The sequence below is a fragment of the Eptatretus burgeri genome, chromosome 15, assembly GCF_056783735.1.
Source record: "Eptatretus burgeri isolate ZD-2024b chromosome 15, Ebu_testis_v1, whole genome shotgun sequence".
Lineage (NCBI taxonomy): Eukaryota > Metazoa > Chordata > Myxini > Myxiniformes > Myxinidae > Eptatretus > Eptatretus burgeri.
Window position 1 is genome coordinate 15374820 of NC_140975.1, and position 17500 is coordinate 15392319.

A 17500-nucleotide genomic window follows, 5' to 3' on the forward strand; every position below is an offset into this window, starting at 1 on the left:
ACACACACACACACACACATGCTGCCTTTGATTGGTATGGATAGATGGGTTTTTTTGAGGTTTGAACATTTGCAAGGTGAATGAGAAAATATTTGTCTTCCAAATAAATAACACTTAAGCTCGTGATGAGGCTGTGACATTTGTGGGGATATTCAAGCAAGGCATACGTCACAATGATAAGGTATTGCTGAGGTCTTCGAGGTCACACTTTGGCTCTTGGAACTTGGTACAAGTTCAAACCTCATATACCGTGTTGATTTGTCCATTGTCTACCAATGTACTTCTTGGTTGGCAGGATGGCCGAGGCCCTCGAGGTATGCGCACTCCACCCAGAGCTATCAAGCCTGGATTTGAATCCCGACCCAGCTCTAAACTGTTACCCTGGTGTTTCACTTCGTTGGTCGGCCTCAAAATATGCCATGGTGTTTTTGATGCCAATTAACAGTACGAATGGAAAATTTAGTCTCAATCATGAAGGCGAGTGTCGATGTGCATTGGTGGGCATGTAGAACAATGAATGAAATCAACTGGACGAAGGGTTAATGTGAAGAGGAAGGGTTAATGCCCGAAACGTCAGATTTTTCTTGCTTCCCACGGCAGTTAGCATACCGCAATCAATGTCCTGTTGATTTCATCCGTTGTTCCCAAAGATGATTTGAGAAAGGTCTACTTCCAGGTTTGTTGTTTGCGAAAATGGAGACTGCGCATACAAGGCTTGACGTTCCTTCCAATGCGTGCAATGTTGTAACCCTGCTTGAGCTGAGCAAAAGTCAGAGTTCACTGAGCGGTGAAGAAGATAGAAGAGTCAAGAAAAGGTTTTATGGAGGAGAGTGGAGATCTTTTAGTTGATTAAGGCATTTTTATCAAAGTGACATTGTGTGTGCCCATCCGACCAATCAGTCGCTCATGTGTTTGTATATCGACATTATAAAATATCGAACATCGACATTCTAAAAGGAGCCATGTCTGTCTGACTGTCTGTTTGGCATGCTATAACTTCAGAACGGATTAACGGATTTCAATGAAACCAACGACAGTGGATTCAGGGAGCTCCCAGGATGGTTTGTGATGCAAAAAAAAAGAAAAAGAAAAAGAAGAAGGTTTATGTATTAGATAATGGGCACATGTGCAGCGAAACTGCAAACGCCAACTTGCGATGCTGGTTATCCCCGCATGAAGGACAGGATCTCCCAGGAATCCTTTTTTGTTCCTGCCCCATAGATAGATTAGCCATCGCAGCAAAGTTTGGTATTCCCATCAGCAAAGCGACGGGTCTTATATGCTAGTTCATATAAAAACACGTTTGTGATCACGTTTCATCAGAAGCGACAGATTGTTCAAATAAATTAATTAATTAAAGCTGTTCGACATTATCATCCAATTTTTTTGCATTCCTTCTACAACTCGTCTACCTCATTGTACCCGATAAGCATGCCACGTCACATTTTTCCTGTTGTCTTTGAACGAGACGTGAAAAGAAAATCCAACTAAAGAGTTCAGAGAACACTTTACCTGCACAGTCTTGAGAAAAAGGAAATTGGAAGGGGCTTTTCAACTTTTGCTTTGCATTTCTGAGCATAATCTATATTAGCTTTGTCCATGAACTTTGGATAACATGCGCAATGGCAACCATGTGAAGCCCACAGGTCAAAGGGAACAGTCGAGAGCTGACTCCTCTGCCAACTCTTCTCAGAGAAACTGACAATTCTGGAACGTTCTTTGAGAAAAAAGATACACTAAACAAACATCTTTTGGAGGAAGATAGTTCTGTGGTTGCATCACTTGACACCGCCATTTTGTCTGAATCTCGCTGTTACTCCGACCTCAGAGCACGCGGAAAATTTGATTGGTCGAGCCAACATAAAATTTTGAGCAAGTACAAGTAAACTGAAGGTTTTTGGAAGTGCAAACAAGACGATTTGTACTCCGCAGTGTTCAAATATGTAGTTAAATTGAAAGAAAATAAAAGTTTCAAAGGCCGTAGAAAAAGACAAAAAAACCCCATGGAATTGGAGGTTTCCCACCAGTGACACACCTTCTTTTACACAATCTTACTTAACACGTTAAATGAGTTATTCATGCGGACTGACGGGATGGCCTGGAGGTACACACACTCACCTGATAAGCATGCCACGTCGCACACTCATGCCAACTTGCGATGCTGGTTATCCCCGCATGGAGGGCAGGATCTACACCCGATGAGAGGTATCCACACTCACCCGATAAGCATGCTGATAAGTATGCCACCCGATAACCCTAAGCTGTCTAGCCTGAGTTTGAATTCCGAACCAGCTAGAAATGGTCATCCCGGTGTTTTACAAGCAGGGTGATTCACCAATGTGTATGCAGTCCATCGGATAGATGTTAAACAGGTGTTTTTTCATTTTTTTCATACTAATTTTTTTCATACTAATTAATCGGTTGAGGTATTCGATGTATGCAATTATGACGTCATAACAAAGCCAACTATGATATCATCAAAAAAAAAACACTTGTTTTCCAAGGGGAGTATTTCATACATGCCAAGTTTCATTTTTAGCTCACCTGGAACGTAATTCCAGGGAACTTATGGGATGGCGCGTCGTCCATCCGTCCACATATACTTGCAGCTTCTTCTCTGAAACTACACACACACAATTTCGATGAAACTTTACCACAACCTCTATCACCTGTGATGTACGAAAGTTTCTTCATGGCATTTAAAAAGTCAGCCTCGAAGGGGTTCTACGGAGGTTGCCCCCTAAAATAGGTATTTGCTTTCTTCTCAGAAACTACACATGCAATTCTGATGAAACTTGACCAAAAGCATCATCACCCATAATGTATGAAAGTTTGTTCATGACATTAGAAAAAATCTGTGTCATCAGGGATGTAAGGGGTGGGGTGGGGTGGGGAGGGGGTCCCCACAAAATATGTATTTTCTTTCTTCTGTGAAACTACGCACACAATTTCAATGAAACTTAAACACAACCTTCATCACCCATGATGTACCAAAGTTTGTTCACACCATTTTTTAAAAATCGGGAACTAAGATAGTCTACGGGAAGGGGGTGGGTGGGTGGGTGGGTTGCCCTCCAAAATGGATATTTGCTTTAACATTGGTTCATTTTCTTGATTCCTTTCCACGTTGACTTACTCCTCAGTATCATTATTCCACTAGGTGAGTGCCAAGGGGTATTGCCACTATTTTTTTTTTTTTGCATGGAGTGGTTTCTGAGATAGAGGTGCAAACTTTTTCCATTTTTAACCTCCGCCATCGAAGATGGACGGAGGTTACTGTTTTCACCCCTGTCTGTTTGTTTGTTTGTTTGTTTGTGAACAGTATTACGGAAAAACTCCTCGACGGATTTCGACTGGTGGGGGGATTAGGTATGGTCCAAGGATCATGCCATTAGATTTTGGACTTGGTCCAAAGTCCAATATGGCCGCAATGGCGGCCATTTTGAAAAAATATTTGAATTTTTGTTTTTGCATTTCTACATGTTTTAAGTGATTTCCAACCCAAAAAAAAATTGTTAGAGAAAAAAAAAACAATTTTGCAACTTTTTTTCAAAAAAATTTCGATTTTATTTGAAAAATATTTGAATTTTTTTTTTTGCATTTCTACATGTCTTAAGTGATTTGCAACCCCCCCCCACCAAAAAAAATTGTGAGAGAAAAAAAAAACAAAATTTTGCAACTTTTTTTTTCAAAAAAATTTCGATTTTTTTTTTGGCATTTCTCTATGCGCGTCGATCTAGTTTAGTTTATTCAATCGTGGTTCAGTAGAGTCTGATCCGTTTTGACCTCCAATGAATAGGATATCAGGTTCACTTAAGTGACCCAGCAGTATTGGCGGCAGAGGTTTTGCACTCTACCCACTCCACTCTACCCACATTGAAAACTGGAGTGCTCCCACTCCAGTTTTCAATGGGACTGCCACGCCACATGACCTATGACGTCATAATTAAAACATTCTCCATGAGTATTCGCTCCTATGGTGAAAAATTCGTGTCAATTGGATAAGCGGTTGCAGAGAAAACAGAGAAAATTAGCACGGACGTACGAATGGATTGAAGTACAACCCCAAAAACATAATACCTCCGGCGAACTCGTCAGCGAAGGCATAACAAGGTTGTGATGGTGGTGGGGGGAGGAGGGGGCTGCGTTCTGATCCAAGAAGAAATCATAATGCAATGCCACAACGATGTGAAAGAAACAAAAAGGGAAAAGGTCAAAATAAAGCATTTATAAAAGAATAAACAACATTGGGAGAACTCTTGTCAGTTATTATAAGGATTCTCCAAGGTAGGTCATGAAAGTTTTTCTTGCACTGGATGCATATTAGGTATGTTACCCCATTTGCAATTATTTGCTGCTTTAGCTCGATGTTAAACACCAAATGGCTGTAAGATGACAATGTAAACACATATTTTAAAAGATCGTGTCCAGGGCAATAACTCTTGCCGTGTAAACGTCCACCGTGGACATGATGAATTGCTTGGGGTTTGAAGAATCAAATGAAAGCAAAGTTTATTGCTTCATGTCCGATGGCGTTGTTAAACATCTCACTGGCAATGACTCGCACGACATTCTTCCCGAAAGAGGTTTAGTAGAAACTGCTGCTCATTGTCCTCCTCTGCCAATGGATCTTAAATATGTATCGGTTGAATTACTGCAACTCTGCCGTGATGTACCAATTCACCTCCTCTGAGAGTCCTTCCATGATGACTGCCTTCCATTTCGAAAGAAAGAATAACTTTCTCTTGCTGTCATCGGTCGGTGTCTTCCACCAACAAATAGCATCTCCAAGATGAACGCTCAACTACAGGCCTTGCAGAATAAATCAAAATTTTCTTCTCTGCATTTGGGATGTTGATCAGCTCAGCTTCCACCTTGTTCACTCCACACTGGCCACGTTGATGCCCCAGGACTCAAATATGTTGTCGTTGCTGTGTACCTTCGAAAAAAATGCCTGAATTGACTAAATTGGTATATCAGGTTGTCCGTGACTTGGTCGATAAAATTTCCATACCTAATAGTTGACCCTGGATGGATCACTGCTCCATTGCCGGGTGCTGCTCAATCAGCACTCAACGAAGGCAGGCCAATAAAAACCCAACATGAAACCATCACTCAACATGTGGCCTCCTCTTTTCAAAAGTTTTATTTCATCCTCTTTTCGAAAAACAACTATATTTGGTTATAACAGATGGACAACATTAGTGAATACAAAATGGGTATAACGTTTCAGTGTTATAACTTAGCGATACATGAAAAATCGAACACTTCAAACTTAGCAGGGAAACTCGCATCATCACCTTCTCCACTGTAACCCTGACAACAAATCCTTCGGCATAGCCATGGCCCAAAGTGGGCGGGTGAGTTTGTACGCCTGACCAATTAGTGGTGTCGGACTTGTTTGGAAATGGACTCCCCTAGGCGGGTTGAGAACCTTCACAGTGAATATAATGCTTGTCTCACATCGAGGGTGGGAGGAGGTGAGGTCGCCCTGGCTTTGTCCTCGGCTTGTAAGCCAGGTCCGTGTTCCATGAACGGAAGGCCACAGGGGTTGTAAAGGCCTCTGCCTAATTATGAGCTTCTGGTGAGCTTTTCTCTCTCGCTGTTGGTGCCGTAGCTCTGATGTGAGCTCGGCGATTGAAGGAAGATCTTCGACTGCGATTCTTTCGGACATCAAATTAGCTTAAAGGAATGAAACCAAAGAAGCCATTTCAATCAAGAAGGGAACAGATAATGATGAGGATTTTCTCTTTATTTTGTTTAGATGAAGAAAAAAAAAAGGATTTGGGGGAAGGTAGGAGTTAATGTCTGAGAATCTTGAGATGTACAAAGTTAGTTAAAAGCATGACATCATAATGGGCAAAGTGGTCATACCGAAGCTCAACATACTAATGGAATTTGGGTTTGTCACTGGTACTGGCACTGACACATACAAAAGGTCTATCTTTAAAATGATAGATTTTGGGATTTTTAGCGTCCACAATGACGATGGGACACCTGGTGTAATATAACTGCCGACGGATAAAATATTGATAAACTTTGTGCATTGAAAAAATGTTTAAGTCTGATGTTTTAATGATCACCGATGTAGTACTACTACTTTTGTGGCCACAACAAATCCCACAATCTTGAATGGTCAGCCATGATCTGTGGATCAGTATGCGGAACTGGGTTCACATTACAACCTGTATGTGGATTTGGATTCAAATTACAAACTCTATGTGGATCTGGGTTCACATTAAAACCTGTATGTGGATCTGGATTCACATTACAAACTGTATGTGGATCTGGATTCACATTACAAACTGTATGTGGATTTGGATTCACATTACAAACTGTATGTGGATCTGGGTTCACATTACAAACTTATGTGGATCTGGGTTCACAGTACAAACTGTATGTGGATCTGGGATCACATTACAAACTGTATGTGGATCTGGGTTCACAGTACAAACTGTATGTGGATCTGGGTTCACAGTACAAAACTGTATGTGGATCTGGGTTTACAGTACAAACTGTATGTGGATCTGTGTTTACAGTACAAACTGTATGTGGATCTGGGTTCACATTACAAACTGTATGTGGATCTGGGTTCACATTACAAACAGTATGTTTATCTGGGTTCACATTACAAACTGTATGTGGATCTGGATTCATCTTACAAACAGTATGTGGATCTGGGTTTGCGTTACAAACTGTATGTGGATCTGGGTTCACATTACAAACTGTATGTGGATCTGGGTTCATATTACAAACTGTATGTGTTTCTGGGTTCACATTACAAACTCGATGTGGATCTGGGTTCACATTACAAACTGTATGTGGATCTGGATTCATCTTACAAACAGTATGTGGATCTGGGTTTGCATTACAAACTGTATGTGGATCTGGGTTCACATTACAAACTGTATGTGGATCTGGGTTCACATTACAAACTGTATGTGGATCTGGGTTCACATTACAAACTGTATGTGGATCTGGGTTCACATTACAAACTCTATGTGTTTCTGGGTTCACATTACAAACTCGATGTGGATCTAGGCTCACATTACAAACTGTATGTGGATCTGGGTTCACATTACAAACTGTATGTGGATCTGGGTTCACATTACAAACTGTATGTGGATCTGGTTTCTCATTACAAACCGTATTGGATGTTCTGCAGGTCCCAGCAATCATATACTCTCAGGTTCCATGGGTTTACATCACAAACTATATTACACATGTGCATGGACATGTATTCACATATTATGTGAAGTGAATAAATTGTGTAGATGACATAATTTCTGGATCTAATGAATTGGCAGTACATATTTTGTAAAACTTTACACGTGGCGTCTATCTCAGATATCCAAATGTCCTACATATACTTGCCCGTGGGTTTCCCATGGTTGTACCTGCTGGTATATACATATATTATGATTGATCATTGGTCCGTGTTTCACACTCCTTTCCCCCCATTCGTTGGAGAGCTGGCCTGACTCCACCCATGATTGTAACCTGAAGAATCAGATGGCCACCATTTTGGTGCTATATCAAGCCAAATACATCTTCGAACCTGTCATATTCACAATTGCCATGCCCTCCCTATAAGTTTCCCATCCAGTGGAAAACAACCAAAGCGACTGTTGAAAGGATCATCAAATATCAAAAGGTTGGAACCAATAAGTATCACTGCCTTGTGAAAGTATGTAAAGACAAATCAATAATCTGTCTTTACCTGTAATCAACAAGGAAACAACAAAGGAAATCCAACACAGGTGGAGGCCATTCAGCCCATCATGCCGGCACGAACACCACCCAACCCAAGATCCAAGGAAAATGCAACAAAAAAGTTTTTAATTAATGAAAGAAAAAAACATTTTGTATTTTTTTGTTGTCATTTTTTTTCCCTCCCATCGGAGAGGGGGCATGGGCTTGGTTAAAAACACACATCAACCACATAACCCCCCTTAACAAGACCCCCACCAACAGCACTCCATACACAATCACCCATCAATACTCAAACTACTGAAAAGTCCGATCAACATCCCCACACCCCTGTATCTCCATAACTTCCAGGTACCTATCTAATTTTAATTTAAACTTATGTACTTTTTCTGCTGCCACTACCTTGACAGGGAGACCATTCCATGCATCAACTACTCTCTGAGTGAAAGTCCCCTGCCTTACAACTGTCTTAACTCTCCTCTTCTTTACTCTCAGGCTATGGCCCCTGGTCCTATTACTGTCTGCTCTGTCGAATAATTAATCTGCACTTATTTTATTGATACCTTTCATTATCTTAAACGTCTCTATCATATCTCCTCACAACCGCCTCCCTTCTAGTGAATAAAGCCCTGTCTCCTTCAACTGCTCCTCATAGCTGAGTCGAGCTAGGCCCGGAATCAATCTCGTAGCCCGACGCTAAACCTTCTCTCTGGTATCTATGTCCTTCCGGAACTGTGGTAACTAAAACTGCACACGATATTCTAGATGTGGCCCTCACTAAATTCCTGTACAATGTTAACACCACCTCTTTTGATTTATATAATTAATCCCCTCCTTATACAACCTAAAAGGCTTGTAGCATGGTACTGTGTACACTGTGGTCCTAAATGAGGAGAAAGCTTAGAAATTGAACTCAGTTTTAACAAGATAAACAATCTTAAAGTTATACAATGCCCGTGTCTGTGCTTTCAGAAAATGTATACTTTGCTATGGGTCCTATGGATATAGTTGCTTAAGGCCCGGTCACACCTTGACGTTTTAGCCAGCGATGGCAACGTATTAAAATGTATGTAAAACGCTGGCTTACGTTGAACTTTTGATGTTTTTTTTTTAAGATTCGGACGTATTCATAGCGACTTGGTCTTATGTATAACGCATTGGTAACGGACACAGAACGTTTCGTTGTGTTATAGATAACTTATACCAACGAATGCTGAACCTGTTGTCGGCCTACACAACTGATGCCCAACGATAGTCTAACTTAGGCATAGCTCGTTGCACGCATCGCCGACGATGTCGTGACGTAGCCTATTAAAAGGCTGATGCACAACGATTCGAATCATAACTGCCGTAGAAATGGAAGTGTCAACATCGCGGTCACACCTTGGCGATCTTGCCAGCGTATGCCGACCTAAGAAAAATGTGTCTAAAACGTTGGGGCATGTCAAATACGGTATGAGTAAGTTTGGTATACGTGAGTAGAACGCTAAAGTACGCTATCATACGTCGTAGTAAGTAGAGTACGTCAAGAAATTTTAAACATGTTCAAAATTTTACGACGTACTCGGCGTATGACTCGGCTGATCCCTGAGGTACCCCGCTACTGACATCCTCCCACTCACACCCACTCTTTCCTTCCTATCACGAAGCCAGTTTGCAATCCAATTAGCTACCCGACCAGCCACTCCACAAGACCTCACTTTGGCTAACAACCTCCAATGCAGTACCTTATCTAATGCCTTAAAGTCAAGATATACTATGTCCACTGCCTTTCCCTCATCCACCCAATGAGACTGCTTCAAAGAACTCTGAAAGATTTGTTAAACAGGAACTACCTTTGGTAAACCCATGCTGACTACCTTTAATTAGTTTGTATTTGTTTAAATGGTTCCTCATCCGGTCTTTAATTAATGTCTCCAACACCTTCCCCACAAGTGAAGTCAAACTAACAGGTCTGTAGTTTCCCAATTCTTCTCTGGATCCTTTCATAAATAATGGTGTTACATTTGCTACTCTCCATTCCTCCGGTACCTGTCCTGACTCCAGTGAGCTATTGAAAATATCCGTTAACATCTCGCATACCTGCTCAGCCACCTCCCTCAATACTCTCGGTTTCCACATCCTGTCGCTATGGAGGTCAAATGCGATCTGTTCTTCCCAACCACTTGGAGAGGATTTGTTGTTCGTGGAACACACGGTGACGCTCCTGTTGAAGGCACAAGACATGCACATGATGTCAGCCTCCCATTGAACCACAGCTGCCATGTTAATTATCCTATTATTGATTTGAAAGGTGAACTTGGTGAGCGACCGACGATGGATGGGCAGGTGGAGCCATAGAAGGATCAAAGGATGGACTGATAGACAGGGGGGATTAAAGAGAACCCGAACATTGTAGCTCACACCGCACATCCCTTCTGAAGTCCCACTGCACAAAAAGGTAGACATTCTATCTCATATAAACGAAATAAATATCTGTCTGGGGAAAATCCGACGTGTCTCTGAATACATGTGTATTCTATAGATGAAAGCAAAATTTGAAGTAGACTCAGGGATGATAAAACAAATATGGGGAAGTGAATGAATAGAGGGGGAAGTGGGTAAAGGAGGAAGTTGGTGAAAAGGTATGGGGAAGTAGATGAATGGGTAAAGGGGGTTGTGTCGAGGGGGGAGTCAGGAAGCGAATAGATGGGAGTGGTTGAAGGAGTAAAAGAAAGTAGGTGAAAGGGGTTAAAAAAAAGGGGGGAGTGAGAGAAGGGATATATGTGGATGTGGATGAAAGGGTTGAGTGAAATGGGTGATTGGGTTGAGTAGAAGTATGTGAAGGTGTGAATAAGGCAGTGGGATAAGGAGAAAAAGTGGGAGTGGATTGAGGCTGTGAGGGAAATGTTTAAAGGTGCAGAGAGGAATGGCAGAAGAGGTTGCTGAGTAAATTCATTATAGGGGATTGGTTTGCAGGCATTAGCTGCAATGGGCCTCTGGTGTGTGTGTGTGTGTGTGTGTGTGTGTGTGTGTGTGTGTGTGTGTGTGTGTGTGTGTGTGTGTGTGTGTGTGTGTGTGTGTGTGTGTGCATGCATGTGTAATATATTGTTACGGATTCACCCAAGGGTGGATTACAAGGGGAGTTCTTGAATCCACTTCCCTGATAGTGATCCTGAAGCCCCCGGCTCTGCAGATAACTCCGCAGTTAGACAGGTTGTTGAACAACCACAGACGCCTTCTGAGACATTTAATTTAGGTAGAGTCTAGCGTCTAAATCCCGCTTTACCTTCCCGGAAAAATAAACCCCCCAGAAAGGGTACTCTGCTTCCCAATGTGCAACCGATACAGGATACGTCCGAGTTTTACCATATATTACGCATTAGCTTCTGACTACTTGTAACCGGCTCGGATGAAATCCTGATACAGCGCACTATGTCTAATCAAATGAAACTGGACAGTTTGAAAGAGAATACAATTCAAGAATGGAATTATTTACAAGTCAAAAAAAGCTACATGTGAAAAAAGCCTTGTCTATGCACAGGAGAACTCCTTCGACAATTTAACTTAATTAACTTAGGTGATAAATTCAATTTAGGAAAAGAAGAAGAAGAAGAAGAAGAAGCGTAAGTTTGTCAGACAAATGAGGAATAGCAGTGGGGTATGAAGGTGACCTATCCCTGATCCAAACGTCAGCCGGATGACTCACCCGGAACCAAACTGGGTGGGTGACGTTGGTGTGTGAAGAGGTGTGACATTTGAGGTGCGTCATGTGGGGTGCGAAAGTGTGATGTAGGTCCTTAAAAGGGCTGTTGGTGACTGCTTTGAATCTGTTGCATTCAGAGGGAGTCAGCAAGATGGGTTTATGTGGAGATGCGAGAATGTGAAGTGCGGGAGTATGATGGGGGGGTCGTGAAAAAGACCATTGGTGAACTCCACCAATGCTACGGAGTTTTCGATGGAGTGAGCGAGATACAACTCAGAAGTATGTCAGTAGATGTGTGGTGAGCATGCCCAGGAGCCCGTTCTTCAGCGATCTCCCTGCCTCTCTGTCGAACCGCTCCACTCCAAGTTCCACTTCCATTCCTGACTCCAAGTTCCAATCTCTGTTCCAACTCCAAACTCCTTTGTCCGGCTCAAAAAACTATTTTTCCCAATATGCTCGACTGGATCAGGCATTGTGTGACAGAGATATGTGCTCTACCGAGTACCCTTATAGTTTTATGTGGTTTGTTATGTGACACCAAGAAATTAGGTTGCTAAAAACCATCAATACTAATATATAAAGCTCAATCAAACCAATGACTGACTGACAGATATTAATGTTCAGTACCTTCTGGGAAATGTAGAAAGCTGAAGGTTAGCGTGCCAAAGGACATCAAAGCCGATACACTGGCAAAAATCACAAAATAGTCAGAAAGCATTCATAAATGAAAATATAAATAAATGAAAATAAATAAATGAAAAAAATATTAAATGCAAGTGATCGACCTGAGACAATGGGGAAACGTGGTTCGTTATTGCTTACAATGTTTAAGCATACCCTGCTATATATATATATATATATATATATATATATATATATATATATATATATATATATATATATATATATATATATATATATATAGTATATTCTTGGGGTTGAAGAAATTCGCAAACCACCATTCAGGTCCCGTAGGTGAGATATCTCTGTAAGTACATGTGTAGTTAGCCCAAACCCGTTGTTTAGAGGGAATAAATGTGATTCATTCGGGCTGCGACCCTGTGAGATAGCCGTTTTTCTGTTCTATCTTTATTTTGAACCAACCATGTCTCAACCGCCATCACACAACAACCACCAACCACAACGCCGCTTCACAACAACGCCAACAGCCACGATCTTTACCTTCACAACTCGCTCCCGCAAACATCGCATCACCCCCATTCCGAATGGCACCATGGCCATAAACCACCACCATAAACCCTCCACCACCTTCACCTCTCTCCTTCTGTGGCCATTCCTGCACCACTTGTGAGCACCGAGCGTCAGGCTGTCCTGCGCTCGTACGGGACGCGCGCTGAGCCGCGAGTGCAAAATGCGGCCTTTCCGAGGAGAATTCGGATCAGGAATGCAACACGCCCACTTCTGATCCGTCCAATCAGCAAGCACGGGGCGGTTTGGCCCCGCCTACAGGCGCGTCGGTGTAGAATCGAGATATGCAAATTCGAGGATCAGGGGAGACTCACGCCCCTTTTTCTCCATCCAATGGGCGAGCGTGGCTCCACCCCCGAGCTCGTTCTGATCCAGAAATTTTCAAATGGGTTCTCCTGCCGGCCTATAAAGCGCCGAGCGTGGGGCGAATCTCAGAGAACCGGTTTTGGAAGAGAGCAGAGTCAGTTTTGGAGAGCAGAGTGTGGCAGCGGCCGAGTGTGGCGGCGGCAGAGTCGGTTTGGGCAGAGTCGGTTTGAGCGGAGTCGGCCTTGGAGGAGCGGGGAGTCGGCCTTGGAAGGGCGAAGAGAGTTTTGGGGTAGAGTCGGGTTGGAGCGCGGAGTGGAGTCGGGAGGCGAGGGCGTACAGGTGGTTTGCTGCAGTCGGCTGAGGAGAATTGGGGAAGAGACCGAAGAGCTCGGGTCCGAGGCAAGGAAGGCAAGGAATTCCCCCCCCCTTTTTCCCCCGCGCTGAGATAGTGCGAAAAGGGGGGCCCCGTTCCCACCCCACTCCAAGCAGTGCCAACAAAACCCGCGAAGGAGCACGAAGTTGGGGCACCGCCGCACCACCACATTTGCGGCTCATCACAAAGACACGGGTAGGATCCACCCGGTCTCGCGGACCTGACCGCTCTTTCAGGTCCCGCGCAAATATTGGCCCACAGGCCCCGTCTGCCCCCTTGTCTTTGAGGGTGGCCCTTTTCTTTTGCTTTTGAGTAAATGTGTTGTTGGTGCCGTCTGTAAAGTAAAACTGTTTAAGTGTTGCCGTGTGCTCGCGTAGTCGGTAGTATCTCGGCATTGTTGTGTTTCTTTTGTTGCAATTGCTTTAGGTGCATAATTGTTGTAATTGTATATGTGTGCTTTCTGTGTGCCGCGGAATAAATGTGCATCATGTTGAACTGTTTTCCCGTTTCGCTTCGTCTTTTCTTTAATTGAATCTCCATCTTGTTTCACGTAAAGGGTTGGTAGTGGGCTTAATACGCCCGATAATTAATCGGAACCGTCGAGGCCGACAATAACACCGCTCGGTTATCCCGATAGTACGGAACGGATCGCTTAAGTGGCCCGTGTCCGGAGTCGACCTGCGGCGAGGTGCGATCGCCCGGTCTACCCTCCGCGTAGGTACTTAGGTAGGTCGAATTTGGCGAACAACCCTATCCCACGCGGGGGGCCGATTGGCACGATCGTGGTGAGGCCGAAAGACCCACCCGTGACTAGCTCCCGGCGTTAGTCCGAGAGGGTCACGACAGAATTGTCCATCCGGTGGGCGACGTGCCGTGATTCGAGTTATGTGGCCGTTCGCACGCCGGCGGGCGCGAATTCGCAACAATATATATTGTGAAGGATTTGGCGCGGTGGCGGGATTCGCACCCTACTCTTGACAGCCAAATGTTGAAGATTCGGCGTCACTTATCAGCACCGCCGTCTCTAGGGTTATAACGCTGGCTGGCTCGGCACAGGCCTCGGGTTACGCGCCTCGGATCACGATACCAAAATACACCTGTGCCTTCCCAGTTGGGGAAATAGACCCCGGCTACAGACTGGATTTGTCAGAGACAGAGCGAAGTCTGCCAGTCCGTAGCCTGTTTGGGTTTTATATACAAATTGAGCGAATTGTTCCTCAGCACGGCACGAATAAACTCAATTGCGGCAACTTTCATATGAATCAGCCAGATTTATTGGGGACACATCGAGGAATACGACACAAGCAAAACATTCACGACAATGTTATAATCAATCTATAACCCGCTCTTAACTAGGGAGCTACGGATTACGGGTTTTGAAGGGAACCATAGCGAGATAAACCTTCAACAACATGCAGACAAGACACAGAGTACTTGGTGATGCCTCATGGACGAGAGGAAAAGTGTCAAAGGCACGAATGCGGCTCGTGACAAGCCGATGTCAACGGATTTGAGCGCCCAAACTCAAACATGCCATGTGGCAAAATAGCTGTGTCGTCCTTTTGTTGCACCACCCATGCATGCAGCCTCAGCGGGTTCAGCCCCCGTAAGGTTGACGGCGCAAGAGCGAAAGATCCGCGGTGTGCTCCAGCTGGCTTTTCACAAGGTCCAGCATACAAATCCAGGCCTGGCCCGTTCACCAGAGTAGGCCAAATCAGGGTGTTGGGCTCCACAGGCAGATCGACGGGATGGAAAAACATGTCGAGCTGTGCCGGGAGAAAAGACAGTCAGAGGCTCCGCCACTGGACTCTGGATGACCCTGTCGAGGACCTCCTCATAATGGTCGATCGCCGACTCCCCTCATGCAGTTCCTCCTGCCTCTTTCACGAAAGCCGATTGCAAAAGCCCTCATGCAGTTCCTCCTACTGCTGATCACACGACTCGACGCTCAGGCAGATCCACCCCTGCCTTTCCGACGCTCGCTCTCCACGAAAAGCCGATCGCCCGACTCGACGCTCAGGCAGTTTCACCCTTGCCTTCCCGGCGCTCGCTTTTCTTGAAGCCGACTAAACAGATCCAGACTCAGAAAGCAGCCAGTTCTTTTCGCCTGTTTTGGGCGGGCCTTATGGACCGCCTCCGGGAACCTGTGATTGGTCCATCGCTCGAGACTGCAGCAGCCCTCGTCCAATCGGTTGCCGGCACGTCTCACTGACCGACACTCTCAGAGCGGTGGGCAGGGCTAATTCGGAGAGGGGAAGGAAGAAGAAGAAAACCACCTCTCGGCACACCACCACTGTATGAATAATGAACAGCCTGCTACACCTCCCGACACACATGTAATGTCCAATTACCAAACAACCTGGTTAAACATGCATTTAAGGGGGAATCTGGGCTTATCCTATATTTAATAACACACTAAGGGCCATTTCCGCAACTATATATATACACTATCATCATTTCATCACCTTGTAAATGTGTTTTTTGTACACACGGTGTGGTAGATCATATGTGTGAGTGTCAACATGCACATCTGTGGGCACAAGAGTTCATTGATATTCATTGTTAGGCATGCAAGTGAATTATGTACGTTTTTGGAATATTTCCACAAATAGACATGTTCATTCACATGCCAGCTCACGTGTGCTTTCACACTCATTCACTCACCACCGTCGCACCCTCTCACCAGACGAGGTGACGATGAAAGAAAGTCGTTAAGAACTTGTGTCTGATTGCAAGTGTTGCCATCCCATTCCCCTCCTCCTGTAACCCCAAACTCCCACAGCTCTATCATCATTTCCCCTTCAAATTTCACTCTCATATCCTACCCCCTTGACAAAGGGACATATTAAGACTCAGTCGACAACTCAGTTGAACAAACCGAGTGTTTGTGAAGACTTTCGGGATCTCCATGATGGCTACATAATAGCTCCAGTGGATAAGGCTGCTAATAACTTTGTTGTGGTTTCTAAAAAGTTTTATGTAGAGGTTTTATTAAGAGAGTTAGGCATTGATACAGTGACTTTCACTGTAATAGGAAATAGCACATATGTTCCTTGTACCGGGCGTAGTGGCGTGTGCCTGTAATCCGGCGACTCGGAGGCTTGGGTTGGAGGATCGCTTGAGGACGGGAATCTGCGCTGGGCTGCGCTATGAGAGGGTGTAGGGCAGCTCGGAATCATGGTGAAACCCAATCCTTATCCCTGTGTCGTAAGAGGCGACCGGCGTTGCGTCCGGAAGGGCATCCGGCGTAAAACCTATGCCAAATCAGTGTGCGGGTCATAACGGATGATCCGCTGTGGCGACCCCGAACGGGAGCAACTGAAAGACGAACAACAACATATGTTCCTTGTCATAAGTCACTCCAAGATATTATCTCTGAGCATCAGGAAGTTTTAGTTTATAATTTCGGTATTAAATGTAGAGGTAAATCTCTGTATTCCTCAGCTTTTCTGGATACCTCAACTTCATAAGAACCCATACAAGAATAGGTTTATAGCAGGTGCCAGGCAGTGTTCTACCTAACAGTTATCAGTTATCGTTAACTCAGGTTTGCAAGTTGTTAGGGAACAGTTCAGGAAATATTGTTTAGCAATTGATAAGAATTCTGGTATTAATACTTTCTGGAGCATTTATTCTTCTTTAGAGTTCTTCTATAAGATTAGATGCCTCAATATCAGGTCAGTTGAAGTTTTTGATTTTTCAACTTTATATACAAATTTGGATTTAGTACTAGAGAGGGATTGACTCTTCAAAGTGATTGACAAGGTTTTTAACTTTTTTAATAAGTTTTTATTTCTCAGGTTTGATGGAACATTCTTTTCTGAAACGAAATACTCAAGTTTTCATTACTTTGATACGCAGAAGTTTGAGGATGCCGTTAATTTAATTCAATATAATACTTTTGTGTCTTTCTGTGGGATAATGTTTCAACAGGTTAAGGGTATTCCCATGGATGGGAATTGCAGCCTCCTACAAGTGGACATTTTTGTTGTTTTCTGTGAATTTTCGTTTATGCAGAAACTTATGAAGGAGGAAAAATTACGATGAACTAAAAAATTATCTCATACATGTCGTTATATAGATGATATTGTGTGGTTAACTGTAATTTTTTTGTTAAGCAGCTTCACAAGATTTATCCAGATAACCTGATTGTAAACAGGAGTGATAATGATTGTACAGTTGCTGCAGATCTGGAGGTGTTTGTTGGAGTTAGACAA

General features: G+C 43.7%; 2 protein-coding genes across 7 annotated transcripts in view; one reads left to right on the forward strand and one right to left on the reverse strand.

Annotated features, from left to right (window-relative positions):
- The window catches only part of LOC147011609 (uncharacterized), a 284049-nt gene that overhangs the window by 71363 nt on the left and 195186 nt on the right, over window positions 1–17500 (forward strand). The gene's annotated exons all lie outside the window — the stretch shown is intronic.
- The window catches only part of LOC147011611 (uncharacterized), a 108224-nt gene that overhangs the window by 1506 nt on the left and 89218 nt on the right, over window positions 1–17500 (reverse strand). For 4 of the 6 annotated variants that reach the window (XR_015051798.1, XR_015051797.1, XR_015051796.1 and 1 more), the window contains 2 exons: window positions 9793–9916; window positions 2545–2623 (listed from right to left, as the gene is read on the reverse strand). Coding sequence is in view for 1 of the 6 variants with exons in the window: in XM_085857518.1 (XP_085713644.1) it covers window positions 2567–2623; window positions 9793–9916; window positions 12023–12081 (240 nt within the window). In the remaining 5 variants the exon portion in view is untranslated. Of the gene's footprint in view, window positions 1–2544; window positions 2624–9792; window positions 9917–12022; window positions 12082–15748; window positions 15814–17500 lie in introns of all 6 variants that reach the window. The other 2 variants (XR_015051799.1, XM_085857518.1) reach the window with 2 other exon arrangements.